This window comes from Diceros bicornis, chromosome 9 (genome assembly GCF_020826845.1).
Source record: "Diceros bicornis minor isolate mBicDic1 chromosome 9, mDicBic1.mat.cur, whole genome shotgun sequence".
In the NCBI taxonomy this organism is placed as follows: Eukaryota; Metazoa; Chordata; class Mammalia; order Perissodactyla; family Rhinocerotidae; genus Diceros; species Diceros bicornis.
Window position 1 is genome coordinate 34604633 of NC_080748.1, and position 26094 is coordinate 34630726.

At 35.1% G+C, this 26094-nt stretch overlaps 1 protein-coding gene across 4 annotated transcripts in view; it reads left to right on the forward strand.

Moving 5' to 3' along the window:
- Positions 1-26094, forward strand: part of VWA8 (von Willebrand factor A domain containing 8) — a 354390-nt gene that overhangs the window by 110306 nt on the left and 217990 nt on the right. For all 4 annotated transcript variants that reach the window (XM_058548243.1, XM_058548242.1, XM_058548244.1 and 1 more), the window contains 5 exons: positions 3464-3632; positions 5706-5783; positions 11109-11224; positions 20929-21035; positions 24533-24639. In XM_058548243.1, coding sequence (XP_058404226.1) covers positions 3464-3632; positions 5706-5783; positions 11109-11224; positions 20929-21035; positions 24533-24639 — 577 coding nt within the window. The remainder of the gene's footprint in view (positions 1-3463; positions 3633-5705; positions 5784-11108; positions 11225-20928; positions 21036-24532; positions 24640-26094) is intronic.

Below are 26094 nucleotides of genomic sequence, written 5' to 3' on the forward strand. Positions count from 1 at the left end.
CACTTACCTTTGTTTTGTCCTTGCCACCAAAGGTCTTCAAAAGCTTCTTGCAGTTATGGTTATTAACAACAGCAATGCATTTATTTAATTTAGCATCTGCTCTCTTCCAGGTATTATCTGGCATGGTATAAAGATTAATAAGGAATGTGTCCATGCAGTTTGCTACATTGCATAGAAAAAAGGAGAAATAGGGGCTGTGTACAGAACTGCATAACCTCTAGGTCTGAATTGGAACATTAGTATTACAGTATGGAAGACTGGTTACAGAATCCTCTTCTGGTTCATGATTAATATCTTTATAGAAACCTTCTATATCATTCTCTCAAGTTTCTTAATATACAGATTTGACAAAAAATGTACCATGTAATTTCTTTCAAAAGATGGGAATTTATTGCATTCTTTTTTGTTTTATTAATAACTATGTTGAGGTATAATTGACATAATAAACTGCATATTTAGAGTGTACAGTTTGATAATTTTTGATATTTATATACCTATGAAACCATCACTCCAATCAAGATAATGAATACATCTGTGATCCCCAAAGTATCCTCAGATTCCTTTGTAATCCCTCCCTCCTGGCCCTTCTCATCTTCCTCTCCAACCCCTAGGAAACTGCTTCCAGTTGTGCTATGTAACTTGTATTTTCTTTTTTTTTTTTTAATATATATATATTTTTTGCTGAGGAAGATTTGCCCTGAGCTAACATCTGTTGCCAATCCTCCTCTTTTTGCTTGAGGAAGATTCGCCCTGAGCTAACATCTGTGCCAGTCTTCCTCTGTTTTGTATGTGCGTCGCTGCCACAGCATGGCTGCTGACAAGTGGTGTAGGTCTGCGCCCAGGAACCGAACCCAGGCTGCTGAAATGGAGCACACCGAACTTAACCACTAGGCCATAGGGCTGGCCCCTGTAGCTTGTATTTTCTAGAGTTTTATGTAAATGAAATCACACGGTATGTACTCTTTTGGGTCTGGCTTCTTTCATGCAGTGTAATTATTTTGTATATAAAAGTAATTCTCCTTTTTATTGTTGAGAAGCATTGGAAAGTACTTTATTCTCTAAAAAACTTATACTCTCCAAACACACATATTGACCCCAATATTTTTATTTTTAAATCTTTTTAAAAGATCTTTTTGCTTTTTAAATCTTTAGTCTTTAAGAAATAATAGCTATTTATCTAAGTTAAGCCATATCTTTAGTTTTATTTGTTATTTGTTGTTAAATTCTAGTAAAATTAACGTTAGCCTTGATTTTAAATTTTAATAGTGCTTGTTGCCTAATTCTCAATTACTTACCATTTCTTCAGCCTTTGTATTACCCACCAGTATGTCAAATCACCCAAAAGTACATGGCAGATCCTCAGGAGTACTCTGTTCTCTAACTTGCAGACTTGGAGAACCTACATCATCAGGAAATGACTTTCCGTATTGGCCTGTTTATATGTAAGCCTTTGGGGATAACCTAGCAAAAAAAACGCCCTTCACGTCTTGTTATTCAATAGTTTGATGGCTGTTTTCTAGTCAGCATACACTTCTCTGCCTGTCACATCAGCTGTCAGAAACTGCCCCATTTAAATTGGGCCAGGTCAGTCAGGCACCATCCTAGAGTCAGTACCAAAATCCAGCCACAGACAATATATGTCCTAAGCAATGACCATCGCCTTATTTAAATTCGAACCACCTAGCTTTCTCTCCTGTTAATTGCTCTTCTAGTCCTAACTTTACAGCTCAGCTGTAGTACCTGTTTCCTGATCTATTGGTTTAAGGATTTAAATTGGACTTCTTCTTTTGACTTGCTTTTTGGATTTTGGCATTGTTTATTCCCTGATTTAGTATTCCTCACTATCTTGAGTGAGACACTACATCTGCAGCTTTACTTTTGTGCAGTCAAAGCAGACTCTGTCTCTTCCACCTTCTTTTGTCCCAACTAGGAGAGAAGAGGATCAAGGATGAATCTAACATCTGTTGCTGGGCCATGAAGCAGAGTTTTCTGGATTATAGCAAACCATTCCGGAAGTAGAAAATGGAATAACCTTCCCTTTTAGCTTTCAGATTCCAGCATTTTCTGTATCCAGATTCTATTATGTGACAATCTAATTACTAGCAATCCTGAGTGATCATGCTATCTTCAGGACTTTCGGGCACTGTCTATATTGTTATCCTTCCCTGTTTTCCTACAACAACTCCTTTGGACAGATCTTCTCCATGCCCTGCTTTAATATCTGTAAATAAGTCTTTTTTTCCCCTACCTAGAGAAATGAAATGATATATGGTAGCTTTTATGAATTCATCCAGACTATGACTATTCATATGACTATTTCTAAAAATTGCTTTTCCTTGGCTTACAAATTATGGTGTGGCCTCTAAAATTGCAGATCATGCAGTTAGGGACTCAGTGGACCTACCTGTTGGATTGGGAGACTTTTTCTTTTCTGAAATCTTCGGAGTACTTATCTGATTCTCTCCACATATATCCTACCTCCTGATATTCTAGCTGCCTAATCACTTAACTTTTGGGTTCTATTATAATAGTTATTGGCAATCGATAGTCTGTTTCTGGAGAAATGCCAGTTACGTACCTGTATTTTTGTTTTTTTTTAAGATCTTGGCAGGTATTTATACGAATTTCATCTCTCCTTTCTCTTAGCAAGGATGATATTACCCTCTAGAGGTATATTTCCCCTGAGCTTTTGAGTAGAATTGATAAAAACTGATCCACATGATTAGATCATAGTAAGGGATTTCTAGTCCCTTCTCCAAAAACAATTCGGTCATTTTACAAACCATGAGAAGTCTTCCCTTACTCCTCTATATGTCCTAGAACATTTACATCTTCAGATTCCCTACCAGAGATTTATAAAAGATTACTTTAAAAATCATAACATTTCCTATAAAATGATAAAAGAGTGAATTATATAAAAGTTCAGTTTTCTCTACCTTTTTAAGACCTAAGTATTCTTATTGTCAATCCAAATTTTAAATTTACTCCAACCCCTTATGCTGTTAAATTTTCTGTATTGTAAAAAATCTCCTCATCTTAAATTATACTTCTTGGTCTTTCAGTGATTGACATAGAGTGGGTTTCTTACAAGACAGGAGGTTTTGAGGGGGGTTTGAATAAAGAAGGGGGACCTATGTAATGAATATGAACTGGATGGGATTTTGTTTCAAGGGACTATGGAGAAAATTTTTTGTAGCCATAACAACATATCCAGAACAGTGGTTTGTGCCAGGGATGAAATTTCGTCAGTGGATATGGTACATCAGATATCAGCAGTAGAGGATTCTTTTTTTGTTTTAATCTTAGGTTCTTAGAATGTCCTGACTTTTTTCAAAGCTTGTTCTTTGGATATTAGCTTTGACTATATTAACAGCATGGTAGGCTTATCATTGCCTAGGCTTTAGCTACCATGACCTAATTTCTAACATGAAAGGTTATGTTATTTTATTTTTTTCCCTTTTAGATCTATTTTTCCTGTCCACCCCTCCTTCAGAATCATCGCCCTGGCAGAACCCCCTGTTATTGGAAGCACAACACAGCAATGGCTGGGACCAGAATTCTTAACCATGTTCTTTTTCCATTACATGAAACCACTTGTCAAAAGTGAAGAAATCCAAGTGATTAAGGAAATGGTAAGAGTGAAGCCAGCTCTAGTCTGTTGCCTTCAGCTGTTCTCTCTAAGGCACTCTGATGTCTGCTGGAACAGAGTTGCACATTTTTGGCTTTTTCTCCCCATTTATTCCCAAATTTCCTCATATAATGGTTCTCAAACTTTAACATTTTTCAGAATTATCTGGAGGGCTTGGTAAAATGCAGATTGCTGACTCAGTAGGTCTGGGATGGTACATGAGAATTTGCATTTCTAAAGTTCTCAGGTGGTACTGATACTCCTGATCTGGGAACCACAATTTGAGAACCATGGATGTAGACTGTCTCTCCTCTTTCCTCATGTGGAGGCAGTTTTGGGATTCCTTTTTCTTTCATATTCAGCCAAAGGTGACTATTTTAAGTTCCTACTATAAGGGGAAATCAAATATATTTTAGTTCCTTAGATTTTGTAGAAAATTCCAAGTAGTCATGGTCCCCTCAGGACTGTAATATATCCTATACTTACCTGATTAGTTGTCTGGTGCCTTGTAGTTTGTGTAATCTGTTCTTCAACATCTACCTTAAGCAAGCATTGTGTTTAGCACTTTGGGAGTTCTATAACTGCACTATTCAATGTATTAGCACTAGCTACATTAAATAAAATTTTAAAATTCAGTTTCTCAGTCATATTTCAAGTGATCAATAGCCACATGGAGGCTTTTGGCTACCATATTAGCATAGACAAAGAGCGTTTCCATCATTACAGAATGTTCTATTGGACAGTATTGTTCTAGATCACTAATAACGAACTTTTTACATAAATGCACTCATCATCTTTGAAATACCAGAATGAAACTGATTAATTTTAAATCTTGTGAGCATGGTTGTAGATAAGGGTGTTGGCTTTAAAGTCAAACAACTTGCCTTTAAATGCCAAATCTGCTACTTATTAACTTCCAGATCTTGGATAAATTACTCAACCATAGTTTCTTCATCTGAAGATGGGGATAATACTACTTCTTACATACAGGATTCATTTAAAGAATAAATGAGATAAAGCATGTACTGAATAGAACTTAGAATTTTTAAAAGTTCCAATCACTTAAATGACCGAAAAACCCTGAGCAATTTACTTCTGAAATGGTCACATTTTACCATTGTTCTAACATCTCTTTCTGATCTTTTTAAAAAATTTAAATTTTTTATTAAGTAAAAATTTCTTATAATTCAGTTCAATTCAGTATTTAATTAGATTAAAATGTTATATTTAAAAGCAAAAAGTGTGTGTTATTTGGGCAGCTGTTCTTTAGAGCTCATTGATAGTTGATCATGTCCCTCAGGTATATGGTTTAAACGTCCTTCCAGAAATGGACAGTTTGAGATCCGTTCTATATGAGGATACCTTACATCACTTAGTAGACATATATATAAGATTACTACTAACTGAAGGAGTTTGGTTTCAGTAAGAAAATGCCCGAATTAGAGTTTAAAATATCATACTGAAGCTAACAAAAAAGGAAATGGTAATATATGAAAAGTTTTTTACAGACAAACTATATGCCAGTTTTTTTTTTTTTTGGTGATGAAGATTAGCCCTGAGCTAACATCTGTTGCCAATCCTCCTCTTTTTGCTGAGGAAGATTGGCCCTAGGCTAACATCTGTGCCCATCTTCCTCTACTTTATATGTGGGACTCCTGCCACAGCATGGCTTGACAAGCGGTGCATGGGTCCGCGCCGGGGATCCAAACCTGCAAACCCCAGCCCGCCAAAGCAGAGTGCACGAACTTAACCACTACGCCACTGGACCGGCCCCCCTATATGCCGGTTTTTAGTTGAATTAGAGGCTCCTTTCAGTTTTTTCCCAGGGATTGAATTGTATATGGAGAAGGGTAGCTTGATTTTGATTACTTGATTCTTAAAGAGAAAGCAAAGGCTTAGATGTTTCCTGAGAAGGTGAATAAGCCAATTTATCCATGAGTTAAACATGTTATCTATAATCAAGGACTTTCTAAAATGTAATTCTAATATTGTTTGCTAAATAGCCATAATTTCTGGTTGATTGATCAGATATGCGAATTTATTCTTTCTGTCTTTCCTCAATTCTCTCATAAAATAGGTTCCAAATATACCTCAGGAAGCTTTGGACAAGTTGTTATCATTTACACACAAACTCAGAGAGACACAGGATCCAACAGTAAGTCTGGGCTTTTCCCCACAGGATTTTCTGTTGTTGACATGCTGCTGCTTTGTGTTCTTAAGAGTTCAGTGCTTTAAAATCTGTTTTTCAAGCTGTTGTTTTTATCCCTTATGTTATGCTTTGTACAAAGCACATATTTTACTCTTCCAATGATTTTAACATTTCTTCTAGTTCCTCGTGACTGGTGGCATAGAAAACAACTTGTAGCTCTAGAGGAGTACTTGGTGTTCCTGGGGGTTCAGCTCTGCTACCACTTTCTCCTATGCTAAGTGATCTCATCTATTCTTATTGCTTCAAGTATCACCTCTGTGTTAATGCCTACATCTTTATCTTCAGCTTCTAACTTCTCTTTTCTCATTGATTCTCTATTTCTAATTGTATTTCCATTCTGGGATGGTATATTGGAAAGATCAAGGCTGTCACTGTCTTTACTCTGTAAGTCTCAGTGTTCTCATCTGTAAAATGGAACATGCCATCTACCTTATAAGGAGGTTGCAATGATTAAACATGAAAATCTACATGAAGAATCTCCTCCTTCGTAGCTGCTTAATAAACGTTAGTTTTTTCGCTTCCTTACTGGGTACTCTGGGATCACTGTATATTCACCATATCTTATACAACTAAACTGTCATTCCCCTTTAATCTGTTCCTATTCCTTATTTAATTTCCTGACTTTGTAAATAATCTGTCTACCAAATTACCTAAATTAGAAGTCTCCACATGATTGTTGATTCCTTGCTTCCCTGCCATCTGCACTTAACCTGAAAGCAAAGCTCCTCAATTTAGCATCCTGATGTCTCACCTGTTCTCTTATCTATTGTCAGTAATTGTCGTAGTATTGGGTTTCATAATCTTTCTCTTTGAATGTTGTTATTTCCTCTAGACTGCTGTCTACACCAATAATTCATTCCTCATAAGGCCCCCATTATTTTCCTGTGGCTGTTGTAACAAAACTGGTGGTTTATGATAAGAGAAATTTATTTTCTCACAGTTCTGGATGCTAGAAGTTTGGAATGGGTTTCAATGAGTTGAAATCAAGGTGTCAGCAGGGTCACACTTGCTCAGAGGCTCAAGGGGAGAATCCATTCCTTGCCTCTTTCAGTTTCTGGCCGCTGCCAGCATTCCTTGACTTGTGGCCTTGTCACTTTAATCTCAGCCTCCATCTTCACATCACATTCTCTTCTGTGTGTTTGTGTCAAATCTCCCTCTGCCTCCCTCTGACAGTGATACACATGATTGCGTTTAGGGCCCACCCAGATAATCGAGGATAACCTCTTCATTTCAAAATCTTTAACTTAATCTTATCCGCAAAGTCAGTTTTGCCATATAAGATAAAATTCACAGGTTCCAGAGATTAGGATGTGGGTATCTTTGGGAAGAACCATTTTCCAGATGTCATAGGCCCCCTATTAATTACCTCTGGAACCTCATCTCCACCTCCTTTCCCCCTTAATAATCGTTCTTTTCAGCTATACCATTCTCTTTGTTGTGCCTGCCTCAGGGCCTTTGCACTCAGTGTTTCCTCTGCCTAGATTGCTCCTCCAAGATAGCTGCAGGTTTGCTCCGTCACCCCTTGTGGATTTGCTCACGTCGCCTTTTCAGTGAGGCCTTCCTGAAGCACTCTGTTTAGACTCATGTTTCCTCCCCATTTCCTTCATTCCTCTCTTTCTTTCTGCTTTTAAGGTTCTTCATAGGCTTATTACTCTTTGATGTTATAATGTTTTACTCACTTATTTTTTTGTTGTCTATCTTTCTTCAGGCGGATTTTAGTCCTGGGATGGCAGGGGTTTTGTTTGTTTTGGTCCCTGCTATATCCTCAGCGTCTGGAATTTTGCCTGCTACATAGTAGATGTTCAGCGAATCTCTGTTAAATAAATGAAGGAATGAATCTTCCATATTGGCCCAGGAGTGATCTTTCCCAAGTCCATTTCCTAAGTTCTTCCCCTTCTTTAAAACTGTGAAGGGACGATTCTCTTTGCCTGTAAACTGAAGGACAACCTGCTAGGCCTGCCTGTGAGTTCCCTCTGACCCTAGCTGCTTTCCCCGCCTCATTTCCTACAGCCTCTCTTGAGGCACCCTCAACTCTACCACACTTCATTTCTTGCTGTTTTCTAAGCCCAGCATGTACTCAAATGTCTCTGCCTTAGATGGTGCCTGGAATGTGCTTCTCCCTGTCCGCTTGTCCCTCAGGTGCCCTGTTCTGTCAGGTCTCTCTCAGCCCCCTTAGGCAGAAGTAACCTGTATCTCCAATCTGCTTTCATGACACTTGGCATATGCTTCTGATATTGACCTATTGCAGCTGTGTCACAGTTTATTTTCCTCTCCCCAATTAGTATTTGAACTCCTTGAGGCCAGGTTGTGTTCATTCCTTTATTTCCATTTCCTAGCCTGGTGCCTGGCACATAGTAGACATTTAACATAAGTTTGATGAATGAATGAATAAATTGATTGATCAATTAATTGATTAATTATTAACAGATTGTTCCTAGAGTTTTCTCTCCCTGAGAACGTTACATTTTCATAAAAGAAGTAGTTCTGCAAGAATGAAAAAGAAAAATTATTTTTAATAATTTATGATCAGAACTTTCATATTTTCAAGCTGAAGTACTATTTTTAATCCTGCTAATATGAGAAACCCTTAAGGTGTACTCTTAAACTGTATAACCATGGTAACTAAGAGAATGTGCTCACATCTTTACCCTCTTTTCTACAAGATAAAACTGCAGTTAGAAGTTTGATATTAAATACATTAGGGATTTTTAAATTAAAGTGCACTCAATTTTTAATTGATAATAATGTGAGAGCAGAGATAACCAAACCCTTCATTCAACACTTAAATGACTCAATGTAAAGCTTCATTCTGATTTTTTAACACTGGATATTATTGCAAAGCATTTTGATGTTATCGACTGAGAGAGTTGGCATTTTTCAAATTCATGAGAAGTCCTTAATGATCACTGGAATGAAATCTGAAGCCTGAATTCAGTGTTATTCTTGGAGTGAGATTAGAATGTTGTAGCCTAGAAAGTCACCTTATGGTTCAGTACGATTCTTGTCATGGGAATCCTCTGATTGGAGTCATTTGCCAAACATATTCCATGATTAAAATAGAAGTTTTTTTATAGTCCCAGGTACTAAGGATAAGAATTGCTGAGTCACATTTAACTTCTGATACTTTCAGTCATACTGGCTGAAACAATCTTATTCTCAATTCTTCCTTCTTTCTCATTTCCATCCTTCTTTCTCATCTCCGTCAATTGTCAAGTCTTTTGCAACATTTATTGATCCCTTCTCTCTATTCTTGTTACCAATAACCTTACTATAGAACTTTATCTTTTTATAGGCAGGTTATTGAAGTAGCTTTCTGTTTCCTATTTCAGTTCTCTCTGTTCTTCAGCTACTTTGCATACTACTGCCAGATTAGTCTTTCTAAAATCATGTTGCTACTTTGCACATAACAAAGTCCTGTTGCCTTTAGGAGTAAGGCCAAACTCCTCAAAGTGTCCGTCACAGGTCTTTGTTGCTTAGGAGCGAGCTTTCCAGCAGGACCTTCTAGTAAAGCTAGGCTGGTTTCCTTACATTCTGCATATTTCTGCTCCTTTTGCTTTCATGCCTTTGTTGACAGCATTTCTCCTGCCTGCTTGGACACTTTAAGCCCCTATAGCAGTTGTCAACTGCTCCAATTATTTGGGCATTAAATTATATGCTATTTTGAATTGCAGTTTATGCTTTCTAATATTTAAATATTGTCTGCATGTCTGGAATACAAATTTGTTGAAAACAAGAATGAACCAATTGTTTGCTTGTAAATGAGTTCTTTGAAACTTAGAATGTGTTTTTTAATAGAAAAAAGGATATGTCACAAAATGGTGGTCATGCTTCCAACCTAGTCCCCAAAGTACTGTAACCCATGTTGTAGCTGAAATATAGTACTAATAACAGCAGACCAATGTCTCATGGGGTTGTGAAATACACGAGGAAGGAGAAATAAGTTCATATTTTCTTCTTTGGGACATACAGAGATGACCTTAAATGAAACTTTGAAACAAGTGAATATGCAGTGTGTCTTTGGCATTCTCCCAGCGTCCATTTTGAACCCTTTGTTAATTTCACGGAGTCCCTTTCTCCAGTCCGTCAGGTGCTCAGGGCCACTTTACTGCCCTCATCACTCTCTGTGACATTTCACCCTGGCGTGTTCTGCTCTCCCAAAGGGCTAGTTGCTTCAAAAGTTCTTCTTTCCTCTGGTTTTCAGTGAAAAACTGCTGTCACCTAATGCTGCTGATCTAAGTTAGGAATTAGGCCAGTAATAATCTGATTCGTTAAATTCATACTAATGTATCGGTCACATCCCCTTCCTCTGTTAGATTTTTTTTCATTTTGAAGAGACTGACTTTTAATAATAATTACTGCCATATGTTGAGTACCCATATGTCTCTGACCTATGCCAAATGCTTTAGAATAATTTTCTAACTTAATCCTCATAACAACCTGAAAGATGAAGGCATTATTATTGCCATTTTGAAGACAAGAAAAGTTTGAAGATGAGGCTTGAAGAGGTTGAGTAATTTGGCAAGGTCACACAGCTAATAGATGGGAGCCTGATTTGTCTGATTCCAAAGCTTATAAACTTTACCATTACTTGATGCTGCCTGCCAAGATAATTTCAAATTCAAGTCAACAAACATTTCTTGGTAATTACCATGTCTTGAGTTTTATACTAGCAACTCTCCTAATGGGATCTGAGCAAGTATAAGAAAATGAAGTGAAAGTATTCTGGCAGTATAGAGAAAGGATTCCAAATAGCAAGCTGCCACCCAAGTGACAAACTGGTTGACACCTCTGTGGTCAGCAGCCTAAATTGTCCACAACTTCTTTCTCTATTTCGTAAGCAATAGCTTTACCTAAAGCTCTGAGCATTTTCAGAATATCTTAACAGTTCAGCTTTGGTAAGCAGAAAAAAATGAACAAATAGTTAATTGTACATAAGGACTATTGTAAATCAGGTGCAACCTGTATTATATAACATCCTCCCTTTATACAATCTCCACCCTTCCAAAAAACATTTATACACAACACTTATCACAATGAAAACACTTTAATTGATAAATACTTTTTATAGATTTTTTTAAAAAAAAACAATCTTCACGGATGTTTTAAGTGTAAATTGGTTTCTGTTTATTATTATTTGTAATTCATTGACAGTACTTATTTAAGTTTGGCCTTGTCCTTGAGGAATAATGAATTCTGCTATGATACTCATCTAAAGGGACTTTCAGCAAGTTGAAACAAGATTGTTAACAGGCTGTCTCTGCTTTTTTATAGGCACAGTCATTGGCAGCATCACTTTCGACCAGACAGCTACTGCGGATTTCTCGTCGGCTTTCACAGTACCCTAATGAAAATCTTCATAGTGCTGTTACTAAAGCCTGCCTTTCCAGGTAACCGTATTCTCCTTCTCACTGAATTCAAGTTTCTGGGTCTTTGCTAAAACAGTAACATAAGTTTAATTGATAGTCTGTACTCACAGGTTTGCAAAAAGCATTGGTCTGAATATGTAGCTATTTCAGCCTCGCGTTCAGTTTTTAGAACATATCTTTTTTAGGCATAAGAACAATTTTAAGAGGTGTTTTATAGATGAGAAAACTATTTTAGTCACTTGCTCAAGTCAGACAGTAGTAAATAAGTAAAAGTGGGTTTATTTGAACTATGTGTCCTCCGATGTAGTGCTCTTAAGCATCACACTTAGTGCCTCCCAAATTTGCATTGAAACTTTCCGTGCTTGATAGTACTGCCCTGTTGCCCAAACAAAACTAACATCTTTTCAGTCTACACTAATATTTTTCGTACCTGTTTGGAAGTGATTGTAAAACTTTGGCTTATAGAATTTTCTTACAGAATCACACTTGCGTGAAAGTATTTTAAAAGAATGTTAAGAAAAGATTAAGAACAATGCCCAGTAGGCCCAGAAATTTCCTTTAGACTCTTTTCATCTGGTCTGGTAATTATTTTTATGGTGGTTATGACTGTTGTCCATTCATTCCTTGATATATTAAAGGAGTTAAAAGAGAATCTATTTTAAGTTTAGGAGCATCTGTAATTGCCTTCGATAAATCTTCAGTTTAGTAGACAATTTTTCTTGTAGCTAAAGTAAGCTCCTTGTGTTGTGACTTGAATTTATTCTCTCTGTGGTATTTCCAGCTAAAATGAGGCTCTTCTCCAGTATCTTTAGAGTAATTCTTTGAATAACCTAATAATTATGAGAAATAATAAAAATGATTCTCTTTTTTTTAAGTAGAAGAATATTAGAGTTCCAAATGAATATTAGAAAAAAATAATTTAATTACTTATTTTTTAGGGTCATGAACTGAAGAAAATATAGACAGAGAAATAGATTCATTATCTTCCCAGTATTTTCTGAGTCAGAACTTGGTTATAGATGTGTATTAAAAGTAAATAATCTATGCTAAGCAATGTAAACAGTTTTGGAATCTAAGGGAAAGTAATACTTAGATATATTAGAATGAAATAATCATACCCAAAGCATTCTACAGACCTTTATATATGCTGGTAGTTGAATCAACTTTCAATTTCATTTATTTAAAAAAAGCAAATAAAAATAAATCAAGTAATGTGAATTGATCTAAGAAATAAACAAGAGTGATCAGAGTTTGGAGAACAAATATGCATTATGATTTTACTGCATAGCATTAAAGACAAAGTGAACAACTGAAAAATTCTGAGCAGAAAAAGATACAAGGGAACAAATATTAAATTCACAACTTCAGATCAACAACAGTAGATTCCAAAAGGATTGAACAGTATCTTGAAAGTGTTGAGGGAAAATGACCATTAACCCCAGAAGTCTCTGCCTAGCTAAATACATTTTTCGATGAAGACTGAGTTTATCACATTGCTGAAAGAACTGCTAAAGGATATATTTCAGCAAGAAGGAAACTGAATCCAGAAGGAAAGACTGGCATTCAAGAAATAATGATGAGGAAAGAAATAGGTAAATATATTGTTAAATTTAAATGTATTGTAAAAAATAATCATAAAGATGAATACTAATATGGGACATATTTAACAACAGGGGGAAACTAAAATACCAAATAAGAGAATATAGATGCTGAAAAAAGAGATGAATACTTTCTTAGGTTCTTTTGTTCTTCAGGAAGAGAAAAGAAGTATTGAATCATTTTAACTTCATTAGTTCAAATATGCATATATAAATTTTGGGTAACCACAAAAAAGAATGGAAATGGATCCAGTAGAGGTGGAAATAAGCAAATAGAGAGAACTTGATCAACACAAAATTGAGAGAAATGAAAGGGAAAAAAAAAAGACAAAAAAACAATCTAAAGAACACGAAATAATGTTAGAAGTAAGCACAAGCATCACACAAGATTAAACTTTCTAGTTGAAAGAGATTCTGCCTGAGATTTAAAAAACAAACAAAACCAAATTATATGCAGTTACAAGAGTCACATCTAAAACATAATGCAGAAGGATCGTGGGTGAAGGTATAAGAAGAAGATATACCAGGCAAACACTAACAAAAAGAGAAGAGATATAATATTATTATTAGGCAAAATATACTTCAAAGCCAAAAGCATGATTGGGGATGAGGAAGATGAGCAAAGAAGCTATTCAGTTAGTAGATTTAGTAGTTCTGAACCATTCACAACTAAGAAGGAATGTAGTGTCAAGATATATGACAGAAATAATCAGAATTACAGGGAGAATTGACAACAGTTATAAAGACAGATTTTTAACTCACTTCTTTCAGAAACTGATAGATCATACATTCTAAAAATTAGAAAAGATAGGGAAGATTTGAACAAAACAATTAACAAATTTGGTGTATTGGACTTTGTACCCAGTTGACAAAGAACATACGTTCTTCTTAAGAACACATGGAATATTTGTGTCACTTATCAAAAATTGACCACACTAGATGAAAAACTTGGTGCTTCAAAAGATACCAAAGAATCTTTATCGTAAAGATCACTTTCTCTGACTGCGAAGCAACAGAATTCATAATAATAACAAAAAATACATTTAAAGCCCATATATTTGAAAAATTAAAAAAAATGGTTCTAACTAAATAAGACATCAAAAGAATAAATTATAGTTATAATTATAAAATATTTACAACTCTGTGACCTAAACTGGATCTCAACACTTGAAGGATATACCTAAAGTATTAAAGTGTGTTTCGTGTTTTTTTTTTAGCCCTTAAGTCACATATTAGTAAAGAATAGGGAAAGAAAATTCATGAGCTAAGCATTAAACTTAATAAATTCGTAAAAAGTGACATACTAAACCCAAGGAAAGTAGAAGGAATGGAATAATGAAGTTAAGGGCACAAGTTAATGAAATCAAAAACAAAGTAACCATGAAAAGATTAGCTAAACCAAAAGGTGATTCTTTGAAAATATTAATAGATAAAGCCCTGGTAAATTTGTTTAATGTAAAAGAGACAAAGCACAAATAAGTAATATTAGAAAGGAAAAAGTAACAGAACTACAGATAAAGTCAATATTTACAAAACCCATAATAAAAAAAAAGGACAGTTTTCTAGAATTGTGTATTGGTCAATACTGTTGACCAATTGGTATCACCTAATTTGTCAAGAAGGAACAAAAACTTCAAATAGGTCCATAACCATGAAAGAAATCAAATTAGTTTGTCTCATTTAGAAAAATACCACTTATTGGTGGTTTTGTCAAGTCTTACAAAATTATCAAGGAATATATAATCACTATCTTATGCAAACTGTGTAAGAGAATAGACAAACTGTGAAAACATAACAATTCACTTTGAGTCTAATATAATCTTGATACCTAAACCAGACAAGAATAATGCATGAAAGGAAAATTATAAATCAAATTCCTAGAATAGGTGTAAAAAATCCTAAGTGAAATACAAACAAACCAAATCTAGCAATATATATATATTTTAAAATCATGAGGAATTTGGAATTAAGAATGTGAAGAAAGTCCAATATTCTATCATTTAATTCACTATATTAGCATATTAGTGAGAAAAAGTATCATTTTAACAAATGAATGAAAAGGATTTGATAAAACCCAGCAGCCAAACCTAAAAACAAACAAAATTATTAGTAAACCAGGAATATTCTTAGGAAGCCATGAATAGAAACGAAATTCTTTAATCTGGTAAAAGATATCTACCAAAAATTTACAGCAAACATTCTTATGGTAAAATACTTGGCATATTTCCTTTAGAGTTAGGAACAAAATAAGAATGTCACCTTTCTTGGGCCAGCCTGGTGGTGTAATGGTTAAGTTTGGCGCACTCCACTTCAGCGGCCTGAGTTCATAGTTTTGGATCCCGGGTGCAGACCTACGCCACTCATCAAGCTGTGCTGTGGTGGCGACCCACATACAAAATAGAGGAAGATTGGCACAGGTGTTAGCTCAGGGCCAATCTTCCTCACACACACACAAAAAAAAGAATGTCACCATTCTGTACTTTTAGCCAATATATTTGCCTTAAGTTACATAATTGGCTACATAAAAGATTCAAGAGAAACTACATATAAATTATTAGAAAAAATAGAGTTTAGTGAGATTACTTATGCATCCAAATCAATGACATTCCTATATTCCAGTAACAATGAATGAGCAAGTCTAATTTTTAAAAATATTCCCATTCAGGGGCCGGCCCGGTGGCATAGTGGTTAAGTTTGCGCACTCTGCTTCAGCGGCCCAGGGTTTGCAAGTTCGGATCCTGGGCGCGGACCTATGCACTGCTTATCAAGCCATGCTGTGGCAATTGTCCCGCATAAAATAGAGGAAGGTAGGCACAGATGTTAGCTCAGGGCTAGTCTTTCTCAGCAAAAAAGAGGAAGATTGGCAATGGATGTTAGCTCGGGGCTAATCTTCCTCACAGAAAAAAAGAAGAAACAATATTCCCATTCAAAATAATAGTAGAAAGCTTTGAGCACCTTTGAAGAATAAATCTAACATGTAATGATTTTATGGAGAAAAGCTTAAATGTTTATTGAAAACTGTAAAAGAAATAAATAGGAAGCTATACCATGGTTCTGGAAGGGAAGATTCAGTATTGTAAAGCTGTGTGTTATCCCCCAAATTGATATATAGATATAATTTAGTCGTACTACAAAGGTTATAGTGAATTTTACAAGCTGATCTCAAACTTGGCATGGAAATATAAAAGCCACTAATAGCCGATGAAGTTTTGAGGAAGATTAAGGAGGTGTACTCTCTCTATTAGATATCAATGTAACAGTATGGTATTGGTGCAAGGAAAGACAAATAGACCATTAGAATAGACTATGGAGCCCAGAAACAGACCTACATCTTTGAGGGAACTTAGTATGTGTTAGAGATAGCATTATAAATCAATGTGGGAGTGGATGGACTTGTCAATAAATGATTAAATATAAAATATATCCACTTTATCCTATACAAAAAAGTAAAATCTGGATATACGACAGAAACACTAAGCCACTCTACAAGTTATAAGCCATAAACTAAGAGATGCTTTACAAGATTTATAATCATGAGAGGATTGGTATTTAGGGACCATGAAGTACTAAAAATTAATGAAAGAATCAACCCTAACTGGGCAAAGAATGAATAGACATGCACAGAAAAGTTAATTCAAATGACCAACAAACATTTGAAAAGATGCTCAACTTCATTATTGATCAGGGAAATGAAATTCAAAACAGTAATCGACTATCATCTCACACTTTTAAATTTTTTACCTGTAAAAATTAACATTTTTTGCGAGTGGAAGGACATGGAATTTCATTATGCTGTTGGGGTTGATCTCATAGTATCTTTATGCCTAAATATATTAATACTCTGTGATTTGACCTCTTGATATCACCTCAGAGATAGACTTATATGTATGTAAAAAGAGGCAAATAGAAGAATGTTCATTGCATCTTCATTTGTAAGAATGAAAAATTGGAAACAATGTGTTCGTCCATCAGTAAGGAGTGAATGTTATAAATTGACATATTCAGATAATGAAATACTATACAGCAGTTAAAATGAAGTAGGTCGACATGTATTGACAGCCATGAATCATGACAACAATGTTGAGAGAAAAAGGCAATTTGCAAGAGGAGATTTGGAATGTAATGCCATTTATATAAAATGTTAAATACAATAAACAGTGTAATATATTTTTTGCTCATACATATGTAGCAAAATAAAAATATGGACAAGAAAGGTGCACACCAATTTCAGGGTGAGAGTTACCTCCAGGGACGGAGAGAGATGAATAGAAAGCTTAATATTTTCTGTATGCTTGAAATATTTCGTTGTTAAAAAAATTGAAAAACCAAAAAATGCTTGTTTTTCATACTCGTAAGTGTTTCACTGAGTCAAATCGTCAGCTAATTTTTCCAGTGTTATCATCTGACCACAATAAAACTCTTTTTTTTTTTTTTACCATGCATGACCTTTTGCAAATAGTAAAACTGCTATCTTGTTTATGCATCATCTGTTGACTTTAGCAAGGCTACAGAATCAAAGCCTTTTTACTAACCTTCTCTTCAGGATAGCACAATGGCAGGAAGGAACAAAAAAATTATTGGTGCATAAAGTTTTTTTTTAAATGACCTCATTCTATATTGAAGCAGCGGAAAGAAATTCAATTTATGGAAAATTTTAAAACAAAAATTGACATAATTTATATTCATGAAGTCTACTATTAAGCAGACAAAATCAAAAGAAATTCTCTAGCTTAAATTTGTCAAACATTAAATTTATTAAGTATAGCTAGGCTTTTTTTATCTGGTTAATTTAATTTTTAAAATATTATTCATTTCTTTGTTTATGCCAGTTGAGTTCAGACTGGAACATTTCTTCATCTGAGGGAATGGCTCCTTAAGCATCTCACCCTGGTAATCTATAATATGTACATCAAGTTGTGGAGCTAGATGCGTAATTCATTTTCTAGCTATTTGAAAACCTAAGAGGCCAAAGGGAAGAAAATTTAGATGATTAGTAAGTTATCAGGTATTTTGCATTCTAAAAATTCTTTTATTGTGGAAGAGTTTATGAGCAGTCCCTGTAATAAGAGTTGTACTCCATTCAAGTATTTTACATTGCATTAAATTATTTTACTTCTGGAAAATCTTGGAGTGATGATCCTTTAGCATAGAAATTTTGGGCAGAGCTATAAGAATTTAATTAGAAATGAAGATCGTCTCTGACATTGAAGTAATGAGGAAATTTTTCCATTCACCAAAAACTTAGTTTGCATACAATATTTTTCAAAAATTCCCTTGTGACATAAAATGAATAAAATCTATATAAAATTTCCACTCTGTTTAATCTGTTAAATAATTAATTTTTTAAAAATCATAAGCCTGAGAGAACTAATCATGCACAGTGTTAAATGATTATAATGATTATTATTGATATGAATTTTTTGTTGTCCTGAAGAATGATTTTGTTTGTAGAAGAGACTATTTGGGGATTTATTTTTGGCTTTAAAAACAGCTATTCAATTTTTTAAAGCTATAATTTCAAAAATATACGTCGTCTTTAGATTTTTCTGCTATTCAGCTTACTTTGTAAGTCTAGCAGATCTTAATTACTTTTTTGGGCCTTTGAATAACGTTTGGTTCCATTTATAAAACTTGGCTTAATTAAGTATCTTCAAATATTTGAAATTTATTAATAAATTTGATACATTCTGTTTCCTTTTAGGTACTTCAGATATCTGAATTAACAAACAAAACCTTCCTGAGAAATAAATCACAATTACAACAAATTAAATTTATTAATAGGATGAACCATAAGTTATGTTAAATATTCTAATACTGTTTATAAATTCGATTTACAATCATAGGTATAAATTAATTAATTACACATTCTAAATAGAAGTCAAAGGCTGCCTAATATCCACTGAGCCCCTCAGTCTCTTTCTCTCATTCTTACTACTAACGCTCCTCCTCCCAGGGCTGTTAATCTGCATCCCCCATCCTTATTCTATCTTCCCATGCTACCAACCTGAGAAATCCCATCTCGTGTCTTAATCTAAACATCCTATCTCACTCCTGTGACAAAGACTCAGTTATTTGAGTTAGTCTAGGGTAACTACTTCGTTTTCTGGGTTTCCCAGAATGTGGTTGAATCTTTCTTTAGTTTTTCTTATAGCCAAGACCTAATGAGACTAGAGACTTTCCAGTTCTTTTTTTGCTGGTAGCAAATGAAGACAATGGTAATGATTTTAAAAAGACACGATGGTGCTCGTAATAGTCATAAACACACTTGAAAACTTTGCAATGGGATATGTGTTTTCTTTGTTATAGGAAGGTGGGATGGAAAGAGTGATATTTCATTTATTCACTTATTTTACCAAAGGCCAGGGAAGGAGAGAAAAAAACAGTAGGAAATATCAGTGAGCAATGGGAAAGGAAGCAGTTAACTAATCCTTTGAAACCTGGGAAAAAAGTAAGGGTTAGCCTCACACACCTGATAGACTTCATTCTTCTCATTTGTTGGGTGGGCCAATATCTTTTAGAATGTAGGTTCTAGTTGTAAACATATTCAACTTCCATCCTACTTCTCATTATTTGGTAGTGCTATCTGGGTGTGAGGTTGAAAATAATTCTGAAACATGTTCAATCTCAGCAGGAAAGAGTATCATATTGGCAAGCAATGCCTGTCATTGCCGTTGAAAGGAGGCATATGTGCCTTGTTTGCTATTCTCTACAGGCTTTGGAAGGCAATCTAGAAATGCTCCAGTACAGTGGCAAGGTGAGGATGCATTGACAGACAGACTGTGTTGATGTCAGAGGTTTCTGGGAATAGCAAACAAAGTCTAAGCTTAAAAGTGGTCGTTGTCAATCAAGGTGGTCTGACAGGAAGTAATGGAGATGCAGCTGCAAGGCCTAATGTTACCAGATTGCACTCTAGTTTGTGGGATAGTAATGAGAGGAAGGTAGGGCAGGGTGCCAAGACAAAGGCTCAGGAAATGAGATGAAGGCCCAGTTACTGGGTCTGGGAGATAAGGTGAGGGCTTGGTTTTGAAAGACAAACCAACAATCTAAGAACTGTGACGAAGGTCAGAGATGAACAACAGTAAGTCTGATTTGATGCTGAACTGATGAGCTGCTGGCCTAGAACTATATAAATCCCCCTGTCATGCCTAGGACCAAAATGAGGCAGTAGATGAGAGATAGTGTCAGATATGTGTATTGGAATATTACAGGGACAGGAAATCCAGCATTTCTTTACATACTCATCCATTTGCCTTCTTGCTCATACCAACATCTCTTTTATTAGAGCTTATGCTCAAGGCTGTGGGAACAACCACCAAAGATTAGAGCTATGGAAAATCTAAATTAGAAGTGATATGTTCTTAGTCTGTCTGAAACATTGTGGCACATAGTGGTTAGCTTATAATAGTATAGCACGGATAACCATGGATTAGAAATCATTTCTGTGGGCTCACTTGGGATTATAAATTCTAAATATATTTCTGTGGGTGGGAAATTCTGTTTTCATGTTCTAAGCCCATGATGTTCATACACTTTATTTGTAGATGAAGAATGCCTCTATCACTCACCAGATTGTTGTTTTGACAACATACATATAGAACAGATGAAGCAGGTGTATTTTTTAAATGGAAGAAAGAACAAGTTGGATAATCTTAAATTCGTTCAATAACTTGTTTTAGGAAGTAAAGCAAATCTCATTAATCCACCTCCACTAATTTGAATTTGTGATTGCCAAGTTGGAGCAGGTTAAAGTGTTGTTTTATCTATTTAAGAAAATTTGATAAGCCAGTTAAATGATAAACAAGATTTATGAGGTATACTAAATCCATTTTAAAAAGCAAATTATTTTAAGTCTTGTCCTGTAAAATGTTGTGTATAAATGAATACTACTTGTTAAAAATCAGGTTTACTTATTAAAGGAGATTCAACAAACATGTACTTCATCTTCACATGTACTTGAAGTTTACATTTATTCTAAAATTTTTTATTATTTGTATTTCACAGACCCAGATTGATCTTCCTTAATTGGTTGTAATTAGTTAAAGAGTGTGTGTGTGTGATTGTCAAAAGGTATTTAGGGAATCACAGAAAGCTTTGACTTTATCGTTAAATCCTTCCCACCCACCCCAGGTTTTTACCAAGCCTTGCAAGGTCAGCATTAGAAAAAAATCTGGCAGATGCTTCAATAGAAATAAGTACTGATAATAATCTGGAACCAGAACTAGAGGATTACAAATGTAAGTATTTGATTTGTTTCTTTTTTAAGTGAAATAATAATTATCAAACATTATTTATTATTTTAATTTCAGTAAAAAATGGTTTTGTTTTCCATTTTGTTTAATGTATTGAGTTGAAGAAATGAATCTTTTATTTTTACAAAAAAATTTTGGAACTCATTTACGAGTTAAACCTTAGACTGTTTCCTTAAATTCAGTGCATACCAAGTATAAGTCCTCCTCCCTAAGAGTCATAATTGACACGAAACTATTAAAGCCTCTGAGAATTCCTGCTGTAAATAAACTTGTGTGATTTCATTTTACCATTTTTCCAAATGTATTTCACCATAGAATGTAGAATTCTGGTTTCGTTGCACAACATTTACATTTTGAGGACCACCGGTGTCTTTGGGACGTGTTTGGGAAGCTATTATAAGTTGACATAGACTAAAATAATATTCAGAGTACCATTTCATGCCTTATTCCTTCCATTTCCACCCGTATTGTCTTTCTTGGTGCTTTTCTTCTCCGTAGCCATGAGTTTAATTTTGAGTTTGGGGGAGGTTTAGCTCTTCCTATAAAAGTTCCCTATTTTTCATTTAGAGTGCAATGAAAGGTTCTCTATTTTTTGAAGTAATTACCTGTTTTATCAAAACATCCAATGTGTGACCACTCTTCCAAAAGGGACTCTTATGGCTTTCTTTGTAGTAGATGTTTTTGATTATTGGGGCTACACTGAGACAAGAATTTGGTATTAAGGTAATAAGATGACCTGTTAAAAGTAAAATTACAAACTCAACATACTGCTGGATCTGGGTACAGATATTCAGAGACAACTCAAAGAGACAGCATAACTCTGGGACTTAGACTCGAAGTGTTATTTGATTGAATCTTCTAATGCATCCAAAGAAGGACTACGTCATTCAGACTGTAGATTGTTTAATCTTGATAACAGGCCAATGTTAGCAGTTCATATCTAAGCCTTGTGTAGGTGATAAGGAACTGAAGAGACTTTTGATTTGTCTGGTTCCATTCATGTTTAATGTCATCTCTCTTATGGAGAATTCATTTAATTCACTCTCCTTGTTCAGAGTCCATGCTTACCAAATAACATTCTGATAAGGATTTGGCTTTCCATGCAAGTCTCCTTCCAAATAATATGCTGATATGACAACCAGTGTGTCATATAGTCCATAAGAAAGGTGCAGTTTTTATTGCAATATAATGTTTTGCAATTCTGGTTTTATGTATCAGAATTTATATAGAGAGCAGAATATAAGTCCTTAATATTCTCCTGAGCATTAGGTTTGCCCTTTCTGGTGATAACAAAATCAGGTTTTAAGCTTGCTAGGCTGAAGACCTTGACAAATTTACCAAAATAATGCCATCCTATGAGATTTTTAAAAAGATAGCTAACCAGCTTTCTCTCGGGGAAGTACTAGTATCACATTCTCTGAGTGCATTTCCCTTTTCTAGCTTGAAATTTTAACAGTAAACATTGGTTGAGGGGTCGGCTCCGTGGCGTAGTGGTTAAGTGCGAGTGCTCCGCTGCTGGCAGCCTGGGTTCGGATCCCGGGTGCGCACCGACGCACGGCTTATCAGGCCATGCTGTGGCGGTGTCCCACATAAAGTGGAGGAAGATTGGCACGGATGTTAGCTCAGGGCCAGTCCTCCTCAGCAAAAAGAGGATTGGCATGGATGTTAGCTCAGGGCTGATCTTCCTCACAAAAAAAACAAACCAAAAAAACATTGGTTGAGTGAATTAAATTTTCCTAAAGCCCTAAATCTACTGAACAGATATATTCTATAAGCTAAACCATAGATGGTATCAGATGCTATTTGAACCTGAAATTATGTACGTCATCTCAACATGCAAGTATATAGTAAATTCACTGCCACAATCCTGGTCTTTCCCTTTACAGTTTTATATTGGTCTATTTCAGAGACTCGGTGGTAATAAATAAATAGTAAATTCTCAGCATGAAAGCTCATGGTTTTCCTTTCCTATTAGAACTTGTGAATAAGAAGAAAATGGCAAAGATCTATTGAAGAGAGAGATCTGCTGTGCTTTGGCAAATGTGTAGCACTCAGCAGTGATTAAACCCTGTGACAGTTCATTTTTAGCTCAAAATTGTTCACAGTACGCCGTAAATGCAAATTTTGCTTACCCCTCTTGTCTTTCAAAATGCTTTAGCACAAAAATAGCAATTTTCTTATTTTAAGTGGGGGAAAAAAAGATGGGTCAGTTGTTTAAGCCATTGTAGTTGTCTATCTGCTTGCTAGGGTATTTCCACAGGATGGAATGTTATTTGGAGTCAAAGGAATGAACATACCCCATATGGCAGAAAGACCATCAGACTACACTAAGTTCTATTTTTCATTCTACGCATACTAGCTGGGTGATTTTAAGCAAATTAATTCGTGTTCTTCTTAGCTTCCTCATAATTCTTTTCTCATTGTTAAGAAAATTATATGAAGTTACATGAGAAAACAGTGAGCTGAAGCTCCTAATTTGGGATCTGGCACCTAGAAGGTCCTCAATAAATGATACCTTCTGTTATTGTGACCTTCAGTACTACTACAACAACTACTACTATTCATGTTGTTATTACTGACCTTGGAATATGTCAGACAGTGAACATGTGTATCTGGTAACTGTAGGGAATATGCATGAGTTATGTTTCCTGACTTCAAGAAGTTTATCACTTAGTTTCCTGGCTTCAAAGAGCTTATATTCTCTTCTAGACCAACTATAGGAGACAATACAATAATAATTATTACAGAGTAATTGTGTAGCACCCAGAGTGCTTATTTGAAAATACAGATCTGCTGCACCATCCCTGAAAATAGTAATTTGAGAGGTCTGGGGGTGAGTTGATTCATCTGTATTTCTGACTAGATCTCTAGGGGATTCTCACGTGGGGTTTTTCAATGGGTGGATCCTAACAAATGATATTCAAGGTACTTCAGAGCTGTTGAATGTGTATTTGGCTTATATATGTGTTATAGTCTCTGACCAAACAAGCTGATGAAGGTAACTTGACTGAGTTCTGGGGACTTTTTTTTTTTTTGGTGAGGAAGATTGGTCCTGAGCTAACATCTGTGCCCATTTTCCTCTATTTTATATATGGGATGCTGCCACAGCATGGCTTGATGAGTGGTGCGTAGGTCCGTGCCCAGATCTGAACCTGCAAACCACTATGCCACGGGGCCAGCCCCTCTGGGGATTTTTTTTGCCTCTCAATTTTATCTATATGCTGTTTGCTATATACATTGTTTTAAATAAAGTTTATTACATTTTGGAACATTCTAAGCTTTTTTGTAGAGCTTTAAGCATTTTATGTAGAATTATGGTGTTTTATTACCACCTTCAAGCTTATTTCTTTCAGATTCTCATTAAAATTCCTTGAGGAGCCCACAAGATATTAAAGATGTTGTATTGCATTCTGTGTAGGCTAGACTTGGCTTCTCTGAGGACAGTTGCATGAGTAATTCCTTGTCCTGTGTGAAATATTTAGGTGAAGTAGCATCTGGATCTCTGAGGATTGGAGCCGTTAGTGCACCGATCTATAATGCCCATGAGAAAATGAAAGTGCCTGATGTTCTGTTCTACGACAACATTCAGGTAAGATCATTGCTTTGCATTCATGGATAAATCACCACTTACATTGTGGTGGTTAATTCTGATTCAAGTGAAACTTTGATTATTTTTGTAATTTGCTAGGTTCAGTTCAGGTGATGCAAAATGAAGTGTTGACACATATTTCATTAGGCATTGTAAAATTGGAAGAGCTGCTGCTATGATTAGAGTAATACATTTTATACATACACATACACTACACTTCAGATAAATAAAATGAATATATTATTAAATTAAAAACAAAGTAGAGCTAATACTCATCCTCTCTTTTGCTTTTCTGTTAGTTAAATCATTTTAGTAGTTCAAAGATGGATGTGTCCTATGCATTCTTTCCTTCATATTCCTTTTCTTTTCCTGAAAATTCCTAGTATTTTTCTATTCTTTACTTTTCTTTTTCTTTTTTTTAAAGGGAGGAGGGTAGTTTCCCACTTGTAAACTAACCAATAACTTCACTAAGACACAGAAATAAGTGTGTATCCAGAAAGCTTTATTGTAGATGTTCACTTTAATAAGAATTTTTTCCAGAGAAAATTACCCATAATATGAAAGGGTTTTTTCTTTTCTGAGTTTTCTGTGAAGTGGTTATATATTTTATAATAAAAAAATACTTAAATTTTTCTGTAATATTTGGTCACTAATCTGCATATAAATAATAACCTTATATTTACAAATTATGTTAGAGGTACTTCTACTTACTATTTTCATTATATTAAGGAGTTAGAGAAATTAAAGTAAAATTTCTTTTTTATCTGCCATTTCCCAATCCTATTTGTTGTTCAGTGAATACCATAAGTTATATCCCTACATTATTAGGGATATTAACATTATATTAGCGACAAAGAAGGTATCTAGGCCAGTTCTTCTTTATCAGTAAAAGTCTTGATTAAATATTTTGAAATCTGTCAAAACTTTAATTATTATCTATAGCACAGCAAAAGACACAACTCAGGTTTGCTTTTTATTCATTCTATAGCCCATTAACTAATGTAGGTTTTATTTTTCTTCCAGAGCATTAATGCTCTTATGTAAACAGTGGACAGATGAACAGAAAATAAAGTTACTTGTAAGACACAGAGGAGGAAAAAAATCTTGCCTATCAAATAAAGACTCAAACATGATCGTAAGGAAAATACACTATTTCCGAGCATTGAATGGAATCACACTCTGTCTATGTAGTGGAAAGGAATAAAGAAAAAAAGAATCAGGAAACTTTGTTGTAAGTGACAGTTTGAAAAACTCCATGGTAGGAAAAGTTGAAGAGACTTTCCAGCATATAAGAATGTAGGAAATTCAGTAGCAGGGAGGGCCACTGTGCCCTTGAACACAGCGTCTGTTGCCATGGTGTTTGTGACATAGACATTGAGGACCGCAGGGCTGCTGTGAACTTGACACAGTGGCCCCGAGGGACATTCTGTAGCCTATCTCCAAATGTACCTTCTC